Source organism: Hemicordylus capensis, chromosome 4 (genome assembly GCF_027244095.1).
Source record: "Hemicordylus capensis ecotype Gifberg chromosome 4, rHemCap1.1.pri, whole genome shotgun sequence".
Lineage (NCBI taxonomy): Eukaryota > Metazoa > Chordata > Lepidosauria > Squamata > Cordylidae > Hemicordylus > Hemicordylus capensis.
The window spans coordinates 49,479,609-49,494,704 of NC_069660.1; the positions used below are offsets into that span (position 1 = coordinate 49,479,609).

A 15,096-nucleotide genomic window follows, 5' to 3' on the forward strand; every position below is an offset into this window, starting at 1 on the left:
AAGCATCATCATTATATATATATATATATATATATATATATATATATATATATATATATATATAAAAATAAAAGCATCATCTTTTTTTACTGTTTTATAAAATCTTCATAAGAATTTAGGATTTGAATTTTGTAGTTTTACAACGCATCTCATTCTACTTCTTCTACTACTACTGCTACTACTACTACTACTATTATTATTATTATTAATAATAATAATAAGATGTATATACCGCTTTTAAACAAAAGTTCTCAAAGCAATTTACATAGAAAAAAGTATGAGAAATTGGTTCCCTGCCCCAAAAGGACTCATGTGCACACTCTTCGCTCACACACACAGACACACGACATCTGCAACAGCCACTGGAGAAACATCATTTTGGGCTAAACTGGAAATCTACATTTATGGAGACATCAAAGAAGTGTGTCATTTAAAGTCAGGTGCTGTGTTAGATAAATTTGTGTCCTGAACCATATGGTAGCGGAGTACCCTTCATAGCTCTAAACAAAAAGAGAAACACTGACCTGTTGGAGGTACTACAGGAGGTCTACCACGGCGTCTTTTTGTTTCTTTGTGGATTTCTGGAGGTATCTTCACATTGTCATTTTCAGGTTTCTTTTCAATCTGGGTATCTATTGAGAATTCCCTATCATTCTCTGATATATTCTCTTTGTCTTCTTTCCCATTCTTAGGTAGAGGTTTTTCAGATACTTTGCCTTTTTCTGAAGGGACAATTAGTTTTCCTTCTTTATCTGATTTAGGCCTTCGTTCAATCTTTAATGCCTTTTCATCCTTGTCTTTCTTACTATTCTCAGTTGCTTTCCTCTGTTCTTTAAACTTTTCCCATCTTTCAGGAGATGAGGGGATTTCATTACCTCTCTCTTTAGGTCTTGGATTATTTACTATAGACTAAAAAAAGTGAAAAATGTGGAATTTATTTCCATTGCCAAGTTAACTTATTTGCATATTTTAGTGGTGGGAACACCCTAAAACAGGAAAAATTAACAAGAGACACAGGATGCTATAACCAGAATCCTGCAACTACATAAAGTAAAAGTAAAGTTGTGCCCTCGAGTTGGTGTTGACTCCTGGCAACCACAGAGTCATGTGGTTTTCTTTGGTAAAATATAGTAGGGGTTTACCATTGCCTCCTCTCACGCAGTGTGAGATGATGCCTTTCAGCACCTTCCTATAGCGCTGCTGCCCAATATAGGTGGGATTCGAACCAGCAACCTCTTGATCGCTAGGCAAGTCATTTTCCCGCATTAGGTAATAATGATACACAGTAATATTACTTCTATAATTGCACATACATAAAACCAGTAAACTATAAAACAAGACTACAGTTATCATATGAAAAATGCAGTGCTCACAGGAGACTATATAGGGGACACCTGGTTAAAATATCTGCAATGCTTGTAACTATAATTAATGTAAATTTAAGCACAGAATGCGAATAGATGTCACATATAATTTGTTACAAACACAGATATTCTGATTTTGTCGCTTCAGCTTGTAGTTGAGAGAAGCAGCATATAAGTCTCTAACAACTTATAAATCGAGAACAGGTTAAATTCACCATCTTAAATTCTATGTATTCCAATAAAACACAAATAGCAGCAACACTGACATCTATGCTCTTAAGACAGTAAAACAAATTTAAATTTTAAAAAGAAACTTTCCTACCTGATCTTTGGAAAAAGCTTTGACATGTATATTCTTGACTGTCTGAACTACACCATCATAAAATTTCACAGTGTAAGTACCTGATATTTATAAGAGAGAAAAAGGTTACCATGAACTTAAAGAGCAATTGTACAATTACTCAATTATAATTACAATTGGGCTCTTTATTCAAGGTTTGAACATGAAAGGATTCACACTGAGGTTAAAAGTTAAATTAATAATCATGTTATGGTTACAAAATACATTATTTTTTTCTGACACCTCAACACCACCACCACCATTTTCAGTTCACTTTTGGAGAGGATATTGTTTGTCACTGTCCCTGGTTGTATGTTTTGCTACATTCTGAAAGATGTGCAATGAAAATACTGCTTGTTGTTTTTCTTTATCACACATTGGTGTAGGAGAGTTCTAGTTCAACTCCTATTAGCAGAGCAAGGCCAGTTTGGGGAGAATTCAGCCAAGCAAGAGGTCTAGAAACAGTTCTTTAAGTTTGAAGAACAACAAAGATTTATTTAGAAGTTACAAAAGGATAGGAAAGCTGAGCTTAAGACTGAAAGGGGAAAGAGACTAAAACAGTAGGGATGTGCACAAAACCAGTTCAGAGGCCCTTTATGGATCTCCAAATTGGTTTGAAAGTCCAGCGGTTCGACCAGTTCGAAGGTGGTGGGGGATAACTCTAAGGACTGGGAAGGGTGCTCTTACACCCACCATGTTTCCTCCGCCGGCACTGTCCTGAAAAACAGTCCCGCAGGGCAGCAGTGTACCTCCTTGCCACCCTGGTGAGTTGCCGAACCGAAGACCCAGAAGTGCTTGGTGCGCATCCATATGACCTACTAATTTGGGTCCACTACTAGCAGGCAACTTCAATTATAGATATATTGTCCCTTTTAGGTACCTGCCTAGTCTCTTTATCTCTCTGGGTGTGCTTACTTTCCTACTCAAGATTCCCAGAGATGCAGCTATATCCGGTCTTGTTATCATAGCCACATATAAAAGTTTTCCAATCGCTGTCCTGTACTCACTTTTGTCTGGCAGAAGTTCATTCTCCTCCTACTGTATTACGTAACTTGTTTCCATAGGGATAATCATTTCTTTGGCCTCTGTAAGTCCTAAATACTCTAGCAAATCATTTATTTTCTGTTTTTGGTTAAGCAAATAGCTTCCATCCTCTTCTCTCTCTATGTACATCCCAAGATATTGTGAAACAGGTCCAAGTTCTTTTACTTCTATCTCACTATTCAGGTGCTTTATTATTTCAAGGCTGTCATCTCTATTTTCATAACAAATTATCAGATCATCAACAGAAGTAAGTATATAGGTCCATCCATTGTCTTTGAGCCTTGAGTACAGGCAAGGGCCAGCCTTTCCTTGGGTATATATCCCTCATTGACTAGCAACTGGTTTAATCTGACATTACAGGCCCTTGCAGCCTCCTTTAGTCCATAAATACTTTCTTGCAGCTTACATACAAGTTTTTCTTTACCAAGTTCCAAAAATCCTGGAGGCTGCTCCATATAAATATCTTCTTTGATGTCTCCATGAAGAAATGCAGTTTTCACGTCTATGTGATCCACTTGCATTCTCTTTGATGCTGCAATGCTTAGGAGTGTCCTTACTGAGGTGTGTTTTACAATGGGAGCAAATGTCTTGTCATAATATTCCCCATATATTTGCAAGAATCTCTTTGCCACTAGTCTTGCTTTGAAATGCTGGGAATCTCCTTCTGCATTATAAATCCACTTGCACCCCACAGTCTTTCTTCCCTCAGGTAGCTCTGAGTATCCATGTGTTATTTTTGTGCAATAATTCCATTTCTTCTTTCACAGCTTCCTTTCAGTTCTGTGTTTCAGTTGCAGGTAAGTTATCAGGTTTTTTTCCACGTGCTTGGTTCTTGAAACATTACTCTCTTTGCAGTGTAAGAAAGTTTCTTAGGCAGAACTCCTTTATTTTGATCAGCATCCTTTTCTGCTGAATTGCTGCTAGGTGTAAAACTTACAGTGGAGCCTTCCTAATGGTCATATTGTCTTTATTCTTTCTCCAACTAAAAATTGGGCTCTAAGTTCAGCAGTTCACTAGTGGTTGGTTTTTCATTTTCACTGAAGTATGCTACACTGCAAATTTTAATTGTCTCTCTGGCAAGATCTAAAATCCTATATCCATTAAATCTAATGGAATAGCCAACAAGTATTCCTTCCTCAGATCTACAGTCGAGTTTGGTCCTTTTGGCTTTTGGTATATGCTTTAGATCCAAAACACTCTTATATGACCCAAAAGGGGCTCAGCACTCTTATATGACTCAAAGGTTGCCATGCAATAACTCAGGTGGCGTTGTTCCTGTGGTCTTTGTTGGCAATCTGTTTTGAAGGTAAGTAGCAGTCATCACTGCCTCTCCCCAAAATTTAGTAGCCAAGCCAGCATCTACTAGCATGTATCTTGTCATTTCCATACAAGAATGGTTCTTTCTTTTCACCACTCCATTTTGCTCTAGACAACAACAACAACAACAATAATTCAATTTCTATACCGCCCTTCTAAAAATGGCTCAGGGCGGTTTACAAAGAGAAATAACAAATAAGATGGCTCCCTGTCCCCAAAGGGCTCACATTCTAAAAAGAAACATAAGACACATACCAGCAACAGTCACTGGAAGTACTGTACTGGGGGTGGATAGGGCCAGTTACTCTCCCCCTGCTAAATAAAGAGAATCACCACGGTAAAAGGTGCCTCTTTGCCCAGTTAGCAGGGGAACATTATTTTGGTGTTCAATACCTTCCTCTTTCAAGAATCTTCTGACATCATTCCCAGTGTTTTTGCCACCACTGTCAGTGTGGAGGATCTGTAACTTTCTCTCAAACTTGTTGCTCACTCTTGCAACATATTCTTTTAGTCTTTCTAGTACTTGTCCCTTTTCACTTAACAGGTATGTATATGTGTATCTGGAATAGTAATCAATGAAAGTGAGAACATATTTATTCCCTCCTGATGTATTAACTTGCATAGGTCCACAAACATCACTATGAATCAGATCCAAAGGATGCTGTGTTTCTCTTTCTTTGCGTGGAAGAAAAGCAGGCTGTGTTGCCTTTGCTCTTATACAGCATGCATACTTCGATTCAGTGCTGCAGGGGGCCATTTTTAGACCTTTTGCCAAATCCAACTTTTCAGCCTGACATATCATTTTGTCATCTCTATGGCCTAACCTTCTGTGCCACAAATTCAGACATCCTTTGTGTGTGAATTCTTTCACAGTTTTGCCCTTTTCAGTTACACATTCTACTTCAAACAATCCATTTGCTTACAAGACTGCTTTCATAAGCAATTCCTGTTTATGAGTAATGAAACTGTGCCTTCTTTTAAATTTTACTTCGTAGCCCCTTTCTGTAGCATATTTTACAGACAGAATTGCTTTTAGAGTAGGCACATACAAAGCTTATTCAATTGTTAATCCAATAGTTTCTCTTTTGCAGAACAACTGTGCAGATCCTTTCCCTTCTACATACATCAGTTTTCCATCTGCCAAATATATAGGGATTTTACAACTTGTATCTAGGTTTATAAGTGCTTGTAGCACCTGAGTCAATGCAAATGCCACTGCTGCATTTCTTAGACATAGCTTCCAAAACGTTATCTGTTCTTGCCAAGTATGTAAACAGGTTGCTCACTTGTAACAGATGATCTGTAGGTGATCCGTTGTATTCATAAAGAATGGGTTCTGCACCTGCGCAGGGACCTCGTGGACCGATTGACTAGCTCCTCGCGCCGCCCACAACTGCCCTGCACATGATCGTGCTTCCGTTAAACAAGTCAGTTGGGGCGTTTTTCTCTCAGTTTCTGCAGACCGCCAGTGATAGCTTCCTTATTGACGATCTTTTCTGTTCTTTCGTTGCATTTCCAGCCTTGATTTTGCGGGGAGGCTGGGCGGGTATTATTAATACAACGGATCACCTCCAGATAATCTGTTACAGGTGAGCAACCTGTTTACCTGGATTGTGATCCGTTGCATTCATAAAGAATGGGTGACTAGCCAGCTATCCCCCTTGGCGGCGGATCATCAAGGCAGGACTCTCTTAAGAACACTCCGGCCAAACTCTTCATCTTTCGTTTGCTGAATGTCCAGTGCACAGTGCTTCACAAATGGATGACATGTTGTCCAAGTAGCTGCCGTACAGATATCTGGCATTGGCACCCCAGCCAGATAAGCAGCCGAGGCCACATATGCTCTTGTAGAATGGGCCTTGATGGAACTCGGGAGTTCAACCCCCTGAGAGTTATACGCCATCCTTATGGTTCGTGTTATCCACTGGGAAAGACATTACCATGTAACCGAAGCACCCTAAGTCTTTCCTCTGTAAAGTACAAACAGCTTGTTCGTCTTCCATATCGGCTTGGTAGCCTGTAGATAGTGCAGCAACGCTCGTCGCACATCTAAGGAGTGCATGCATTTTACTAATTGTGAGTGAGGACTCTGGAAGAACGCAGGTAGCACAATATCCTCACTTATATGAAAGTCAGTCACTATATTTGGCCTAAAACCTGGGTCTAGGCGCATTACAACTTTCTGTGGGTATATCGGGGTGTAAGGCCGATCAGCGTGCATTGCTGCCAATTCGCTTACCCTTTGCACCAACGGAAGTGCAATCAAAAATACTGTCTTTAATGTAGTTATCCTCAATGTAGCCTTAGCTAGAGGCTCAAATGGTTGGTCTGTCAAAGCATTTAAAACCAATGTCAGGTCCCACTGTTGCAAGGGCTGCTGCCACGGTGGGAATAAGTTATTTAGCCCTTCCAGGAACTTTTTACATGTGGGATGTGAAAAAACTGTTGTTTCATCCCAACCTCTATGCTCCGATGAGATTGCTGCTAAATGCACTCAGAGAGAGGCGTTCGCAAGACCAGACATTTTTAGCGTAGTCATATAGAGTAGGACTTGTTTGATCAAAGCTCTTCTAAGGAAGAACCCCTGTTCTTTTGCAAAAATCTTGTACCTTTGCCACTTACTTGTATAATTACATCTGGTCGACAGTTTTCTATTATTAAGTAATATTTTGTTCAGTAACCTATCCGCCAAGCGGTCAACTTTAGCGTGTCTAGCTGTGGGTGCAGTATCATTCCTTGGGCTTTGCTCAACAAGTCTGGGTAACTTGGAAACCGGTGGTATTGCCCGTGGGATAGCTTTAGTAGGAGTGCAAACTATGGCTGCCTGGACCACCATAGCGTCAGCAGGATCTGTCTCATTCCATCCCTGAGTACTTGGGACGGCACCCTGGCTATCAGTGGTTGCGGAGGAAACATATAGAAGTGACCTGTGGTCCAAAGATGCTGGAACACATCACCTAGAGAGCCCCTGCCATGTCCTGCACGCAAACAAAACCTCCAACATTTTTTGTTCGCAGCAGTCGCAAACAAGTCCATCTCCGGCCAGCCCCATTTTTGAAAAACTGGCTGTAGGTAAATCTCGTTTATCTCCCACTCGTGATGTTTTGATGCAACCTCCGGCTCAGGTCGTCTGCCTGAATATTGTCATCCCCCTTGATATGTAGTGCTGTGGGCGTTACCCCTTGTGCAATGCACCAGTTCCATATCCGCTGGCTCAGTTGACACAAGGAGCGGGACACCGTCCCTCCTTGCTTGTTTAAATAAGCAATGGTGGTTGTATTGTCCAGATTTATTTGCACCATTTCCCCTTTTAGCTGGGGTCTGAAGGCTTTCAATGCCAAAAACACTGCTAGTAGCTCCAGGTAATTTATATGCTTGCGTTTCTGCTCCTGGGTCCACTGACCCTGTACTTGATGACGGCCACAAAGCGCCCCCCAACCCCAAAGGGCGGCATCCGTCGTCACCCATCGTGTTGGTGCCCTGGGTTGGAACACTATCCCCGCACGTAGACTGTCGTGCTGGGTCCACCACTGGAGTGATTCTAACACACTATCTGGAATCAGCAACAACTTCCTTTGGTTGTCTAGGTTCGGGCGAAAATTCCGTAGGTACCACAACTGGAGGTCGTGCATATGAAGATGGGTGTTGGCCACGGTTGTGTTGCAGGACACCATGAACCCTAGCATCCTCTGAATGAACTCTGCTGGTTGTCGTGGCACTCTTTTGAACAAGAACACCAGGTCTCTGACCTGTTGGTATCTGGACTCTGGCAAATAAGCTTTCTTTCCTTCCATATCCAGAACTGCCCCTATGTAATCCACCATTCTTTGAGGGACCAAGTTTGATTTCTTCCAATTTACATTGATTCCTAAGGTGGTCAGGAGCTGTAGGACAAGGTGTATCTGCGAAAGTAACTTTTCTCTGTCGTTGTTCACAATGAGCCAAGTCCAAATATGGATATACCACAATGCCCTTTATTCTTAAGAATGCCACAACAACTGCCATCACTTTTGTAAATACATGCGGGGCCGTAGAGAGGCCGAACAGCAAAACCACATATTGGTATGCTGTATCGCCCACCGTGAACCGAAGGTACTTTTGATGCTTTTCGTGAATCCCCACGTGGAAATAAGCATCCTTCAGATCTACAGCCCACTCTTCCTTCGTCAGGAATTGTAATATTCCTTGCAGAATAATCATCCTGAATTTCCTTGTGTCTATATAATCATTTAGATCTCTCAAGTCCATTATCGCCCGAATCCCCGCATCCTTCTTGGGGATTTGGAAATATCTGGAGTAAAACTCCTTCATTCTGTCCATCCACTGCACCTGCACAATTGCGTGCTTTTCGAGTAGCACTTCTACTTCCTCCAGTAACACTTGAGTTGATTTGGTGTATTTCACACCCTGAAAAGGTGGCAAAGCTTTGAACTCTATTGCGTATCCAGAGTTTATAATTTTCACTACCCATTTGTCTGATGTTATGTGGTGCCATGCTTGGGCATGGCTTGCCAATTTGATGGATACACTGGATGTCACGAGGCTGGTGTTGGGAGCCTCGGGTACTGAACTTGGTGTTACTATGTGCTCGTGCTGTGGATGGACTTGAACTTCAAAGAGACTGCTTCGTCTGCTCACTGGGTGGTTTCTGGCCCTTTGATTTCTGGTAATAGGCTGATTTCTTTGGTAAGGTCTATTCTGCTTTCTATACTCCTTTCTATCCTGTCGATAAGAATAATGGTTCTGCTGTCTCCCATAGGTGCGACTACGGGATTGCTGTCCTGTCGAAGTTGTAGCCGCCATGAAGGACTTGGCTGTGAACTTCATCTTTTCCCACGATTCCATCATGTCATCCGTTGACTCTGCAAACAATCCTTTCCCATCAAAAGGTAAGTGCTCTATTTTATCCTTCATCTCAGGTTGTAGGTTTGTTGATCTGAGCCATGTATGGCGACGTAAAGATACAGCCATGGCCATGGCCCGCAATTCAGTTTCTGCCAGGTGTTTAAAAGTACTAAGCAAGTGCCTAGTGACAACTGTTGCTTTCTCATAGGTTTGCGCCAACGCCTTCTGGAAATCATCAGAGGACATTGATGGCGAGTCCTGGAAGAATACATCCCAGAGGTGGTGCACGTAATGCATCATACAGGCAGAGTAATTCGCTATCTTGACAGCGAGACTAGAAGTGGCATACACTCTTCGCCCCAGAACATCAAGCTTTCTACCCTCCTTGTCAGCAGGGGTTGTGTGTTGCTGACCACCTTTCGAAGATGCGCACTCCACTACTATCGAGTTCAGGACTGGGTGCCTCATTAGGTAGGTGTTCTCCTCCTCCTGTATCCGATATAAACCTTCCAATTTTCTCGAAGTAGCCGTAGACGTCTGTAGCACTTCCCATGTGGACTGTGCTGCCTTTGAAATCGCCAGTAACATTGGGAGAGATACAGGGTGGGTAAGCTTTGCTTTCGCCATCATATTACAAACAGGATCCTTAAGATCTAATTCAGGAAGCTTAATCTTGAGGCCCAAAGCCTCCGCCATTTCCCGTATGTGAGCGTGATACGTTTTCAACTCCTCTGTGGGAGAAATGGAAGTCTTAGGTGCCACTTCTGCCGGGCAGTAAGGCTCCCTAGGTTCAGGTATGCTGTCCCCCTCAGTGTCAGATCGATAAGAGGTGTCCGTGTCACTACCCTCTGGCGAGGTGTTTTGAGTAGAAACAGTGCTCCCAGGGGCAACAGTATTTCTAGAGGCTAGATCGCTTAGAACTACGGACAATGCCTTTGGCTTTTCTTGCAAAACAGTCCTTGGTGCTGGGACAGTGGACAACAAAGCTTCTGACGGTAGCTGCTGGTCTCTTGGCTGCTGCAGTGGCTGGTTGGTGACACCGTAGTTCTTGATGCGCTTTCCAAACTTTATACTCTGCGTAATCCGGTGGGTAAACCACCTCAGGACTATGTCGGAACCCACAAGTGTGCGTGATGTGACCACCTCCCATTGCCGCGGCTTTGGCTGAATAAGTTGGGTAGCCTACACTAGGGCGCGTAAAAATAGGCAGTGGCCTTGTGAGACCATGTCGTTCTGCTGTTGGGGCCATCAAAAGTCTAATTGGGCTCGCTGAAGCAGACACCAAGCGGCTCGATTCCTGCGCCCGCGTCTGTGCCCTCACAGGCGACAGAGAAGGAGTTTTTGGTACCTCAGTAGTGGCCAAGTGCTCCGCTGCCTCTGGACCAGTGAAGCTTTGGAAGGTTGAACCAGATGGTGTGCCTTCACTAGATTCAAGTAGTGCCATCAGTGAAGTTCTGGCCTTAGGTAATGCTACATCATCATCCAATGTCCCCTCTCCAAAGTCCATAAACTCCTCTGGGCGATAAGTACTTAGAGGTGTTGCTGCTGGAGATTGAATGGGGGTCCATGCTGGAGTCAGGTTTATCGCTGAACGATGTTGCATCGAAGGTTGCACTCCTTTCGATGTGGTAGCTGTTGATACCGACACGTATGGTGCCTTCAAAGTCGAACACGATATCGTAGCCGTACCCAGTTCCAGTGGTGAGATCGGTACCGATGCCGAGCCTGGCGCCGATGTCGATACCGGTGTCTCTGTCGGTCTCGGTACCGCTTTCAATGCCGCTGCCAATCTCGATGCCGAGGGCGAACCCTCTGATGACGGTGAACTCTGCAGCACCCAGGGCGATGGCGTCACCTTCAAGGTGGTATCCCAATCTTCAGCCTCTGTAAATTAGTAGGCAAAGGAGTTCTACTATGTATTCGAGTCTTTTTGATCTTCTTTCTAGGTGGTGACAAACTGCTCTCCTCATCTGTGGAGGAGTAATGAGCCTTCTTGTGCTTGTGCCGTTTCTTCCTGACGGCCTCCAGCTGCTTGAACTCTTGCTCTGTGGTGGCTTTCAACTGCGTATTTGCAGAGTCCACTAACGAAGGCACTGCTTCACAAGAAATCGTCTCACTCGACACTGACCTCAATGTCGAAGGTCTCGGTGTCGGGGGTCTGAGTGTGTCTTCATAAAGCGCCGCGCACAATCTCAGCGCCCGATTCTTTAGAGTCTGCTTTGAGAAAGAGCAGCAGATCCTGCAGTTGGCTGAGTTGTGTTGTTCTCCCAGGCAAAGCAAACAGGCGTCGTGTGTATCGGTAGATGGTAATTTAACACGGCAGTTAGTACACCTCTTAAATGTTGTCTTTGTTGCCGGCTTTGACGCCATAGTCCCTGACCAGCCCGAAGGCTAACCGCAAGGTAGCAAACTCCCACAATTCAGGAGAGATTCACTGATCTCCGCGTTTATTAGGGAATATCCAAATTCATGTCCTTAAATACAGTCTGAAGTCTATTACAGGTACATTTTCCTATACCAAAGAGTTTTTATTTTAAATATATATTTCGAGGAGCAAACTGATCCGAGGTTTAAACGCAATGGCAGTCTAAAAGAAACTGAGAGAAAAATGCCCCAACTGTCTTTTTTAACGGAAGCACAATCACGTGCAGGGCAGTTGTGGACAGCACAAGGAGCTAGCCAATCGGTCTGTGAGGTCCCTGCGCAGGTGCAGAACCCATTCTTTATGAATGCAACGGATCACGATCCAGATCCTTTGCTTATTAGCTTTAGTCCCTGGTTGCCTATAAGTTCTGTACAATGTGTTCCCAGATTACTCACTATCTTTGCAATTTTGTTTTGCTTGCCTTTTGTCTGCAAACTTTTTATTCTTGGGACACTTATTCTGCAAGTGTTTGGGGCTTCCACAAATAAAGCATTTCTTTGCAAAATTCTAAATGCATTTTCTTCACTTTCCTTTGGTTGCCTATCATCCATTTTGCGCAAATCAAAGTCCTCTAGACGGTTAATTACAAATTGTAAGTCTGCATCCTCCTTGACTTCCAAGGCACTAGTCACACTATCAAAGTAATGTGGCAAACTATTCAACAGCAATCCTATCAAAACTGGATCTGGCATGATTACTTCTTGAGCTTGCTGCTGACTAGATATTTCTAGCATTTCATTTATGTGCTTGGACAGACTTTCTCCTTCTCTTAAGTATTTTATTACTTAGTTTTCTTACTAGACACACTTTGAAAACCACAGACATCCTTTTATATAATCCCTTTAGAGTTTCCCACATATTCTTTGCTTTTTCTTTGTCTCTTAGATGCACTAAGATTGGGTAACTCAATGCCAAGCACATCATTCCTGATGCCTTTTCATCTGCTCTGTCCCATTCTTTCTACTCCTTCCCTGCATCTGCAGGATGCTGGGTGTGCAGAACACTGCCAAGTCCATGACTCTTGAGGAGCATCTCCATCGTGAAAGGCCAGAGCTAGTATTCAAGACCTTGCAGCTTTTCAATCATCTGGAATCCTTGTGCTGTCTCCATTTTCAAAGCTTTTCTATTTGCTTTGCTTTCTATTCAACTCTCTAGGCTTTTCTTTTTTAATTACTGGCTTCTGGGCCTCATAACCCTTTGTAGGAGAAGAATGGCAGTTCAACTACCATTAGCAGAGCAAAGCCAGTTTGGAGAGAATTCATCCAAGCAAGAGGTCTGGAGACAGTTCTTTAAGTTTGAAGAACAACAAAGATTTATTTAGAAGTTACAAAAGCTGAGCTTAAGACTGAAAGAGGAAAGAGATTAAACAAACAGCCATCTCTGGTGAAAAAGAGGCAGATCTTGCAAGTCCAGATGATATGATCTTCCTCCAAATAGAGCAAACACTGGCTGTGCTTATCTGACGATGGGTGAGTTCCCCCCGACAGGTTGAACACATTAAAAATGTTTTAGGAGTGCCCATGAGTCCGAAACGATAAAAAATAGAGTAGTCAAGAGCAGTCCAAGCCTTAAAATCCAAACCAATTTCTTTGAATTCTCACAGGAACCGAGGTGAAGATGAGGAGCAAATCTTAATGAGGCACACAGTATGGCAGTCGAAGAGGAACTGAGCTATAGGTGCTCTGCCACGCAAGATATTGAGCGTGGCAGATATTTGTGCATGAAAGGCAGAGCTTCAGAGAACCTAGAGGAGCTATGAAATCCTTCCGCGGAGCTACTGTGCAGACGCATTACTCATGTTGGGGATGATTACAGACTACCATAAAGATCACCAATTGCAAGGGAGCAACAGTGGGGCATGCCTTCATTTCTTGGTTGTGGGTTTCCCAGAAGCATCTGGTGGCCCATTATAAGAAACAGGATGCTGGACTAGATATGCCATGGGCCTGATCCAGCACAGCTCTTACTATGTACGTATAAGAGCTATTGTTGACTTAAAAGAGCAGGCAGGAGCCAGAAACTGTGAGCCCAGCTCCACATAGCCATTGCACATGCTTCCTCTCACGTGAAGCGTCACAGCTGCTGGTTGTTTGCAGGTGCACCCAATGGGAGGAAGCATGGTGTAGCTGTAGGGAGCTGGGCTCTCTGTTAGCAACCGCTGCCTGCTCCTTTAAGCCAGCAACAGCTCTGTCTCTGGCTTTAATTGGCTCCCTTTCTCTCCTGATGCATAATGTTAAGGGGGCCAGTGGAAGCAGGAGCTGCCTTTGCTTCTGGCTTAAAAGCATGGGCAACACCTGGTGCCAGAGAGCCCAGCTACTGAACAGGCCATGCATGCAGCTGGCAGCAGCTGCCACAGACCTAGTATGGAAGAGAGCAGCACCTGGGAGTGGAAGGAAAAGATGGGGTGAGACCAGCAAGAGTTGGGGCAATGTTAATGCTAGCTTCCACCAGTGGCATCACCAGAAAGTGAACCGAAGATATGTGGAGGTGGTGGGGCATTCTGCACCCCAAAGGCGCTGCTGAGGTGATTGCCTCAGTTTGCCTTATGGGGGAGCTGCCCATTTATTAGGATCAGTAAAATGTCATGATATCATAAGCCTATTTATACAGAATAAGAATATGTCAAGCCTGAAGAGCAAAACAAATAATACATGTATGATGACAATACCCTAAATAAGTATTTGCAGAAGATGTCTGTAAGGGTGCAGTAAAAGTTCTAGAACATGTACATGCTCATAACAACAGAAATCAATCCACAAAAATTTTATTATTACCCTTCAATCTCATATAACCTATGTTTTTATCAATTCAATTCTTCATCAAGTTAATAAATAATTCCCATGAAAATCAAGAATAATAATGAATACCTATGCTAGGAATCATTAAGCTGAGATCCATTGACCCTTGAGGCTCCACTGGGTAGGTCCAGTTGGTCCATGGAAAAATCTTTGCTGCACTGAATCTAATTTGCTTCTTGATGAACTAGAATAAAGTTCCTGAAAATGACTGTCCTGTGGGCTCATTTTTTACCTTTGGTTTTACCAAAGTCTTAATTAATTAATAAGTAAACGTGTGTGTGTGTGTGTGTGTGTGTGTGTGTGTGTATACATGTATATGTACAAATTTAAAAAATGGTGTGTGGGGGGGTCTATGGGTAATACCCAAGGAACTGGGAAATCTGAAGGTTCAAAAAGATTAAGAATCCTTGACCTACACACTTTCAATTACATACTGCCTTGATGTTCCTCTCCTACTTTGAGAGGAACAAAGCAGGAGTACCACCAGAACAGAGAATGCTTCATTACAAAGTACTATGAAACTAACATTAACATCTTACCATCCTTGTTTATGGAAGTAACTTTGGCTGGATAAAAACGACAATCTGACCAGCACGCCAACACCTGGTCATTTATATGAAATTCCTAACACAACACAAAAAAATGAAAACAGTTATAGTTTGTAACATAATTTATACAAAATTTAGGGTACAGAAATGTTCCTACAGCAGGTTTTGGCACAAATCATTTTATATTCCAGTACAACCATTCTATTCAGACCATAGAGCATAACACTATGATCCTCTAAATGTAATGTCAGGACAGGGATCAATTTAAGTAGCAAAATTATTTAATATCCATTAGAAAATCCCAGTTTAGATTGGGAAAATGTTTGATCATTGTATTCAAAACTGGAGAACTGCAGTAAAAAGCTTAAGATCTAAAAACTAAGGTCTAAAAACAAGGCTTGCAACAAGAAAAAAT

General features: G+C 42.7%; 1 protein-coding gene across 4 annotated transcripts in view; it reads right to left on the minus strand.

Moving 5' to 3' along the window:
• The window catches only part of PHF20 (PHD finger protein 20), a 115,159-nt gene that overhangs the window by 56,595 nt on the left and 43,468 nt on the right, over positions 1-15,096 (minus strand). For all 4 annotated transcript variants that reach the window (XM_053245571.1, XM_053245567.1, XM_053245570.1 and 1 more), the window contains exons 4-6: positions 14,673-14,757; positions 1,687-1,766; positions 525-909 (exon numbers count right to left, since the gene is read on the minus strand). In XM_053245571.1, the coding sequence (XP_053101546.1) occupies positions 525-909; positions 1,687-1,766; positions 14,673-14,757 (550 nt within the window). The remainder of the gene's footprint in view (positions 1-524; positions 910-1,686; positions 1,767-14,672; positions 14,758-15,096) is intronic.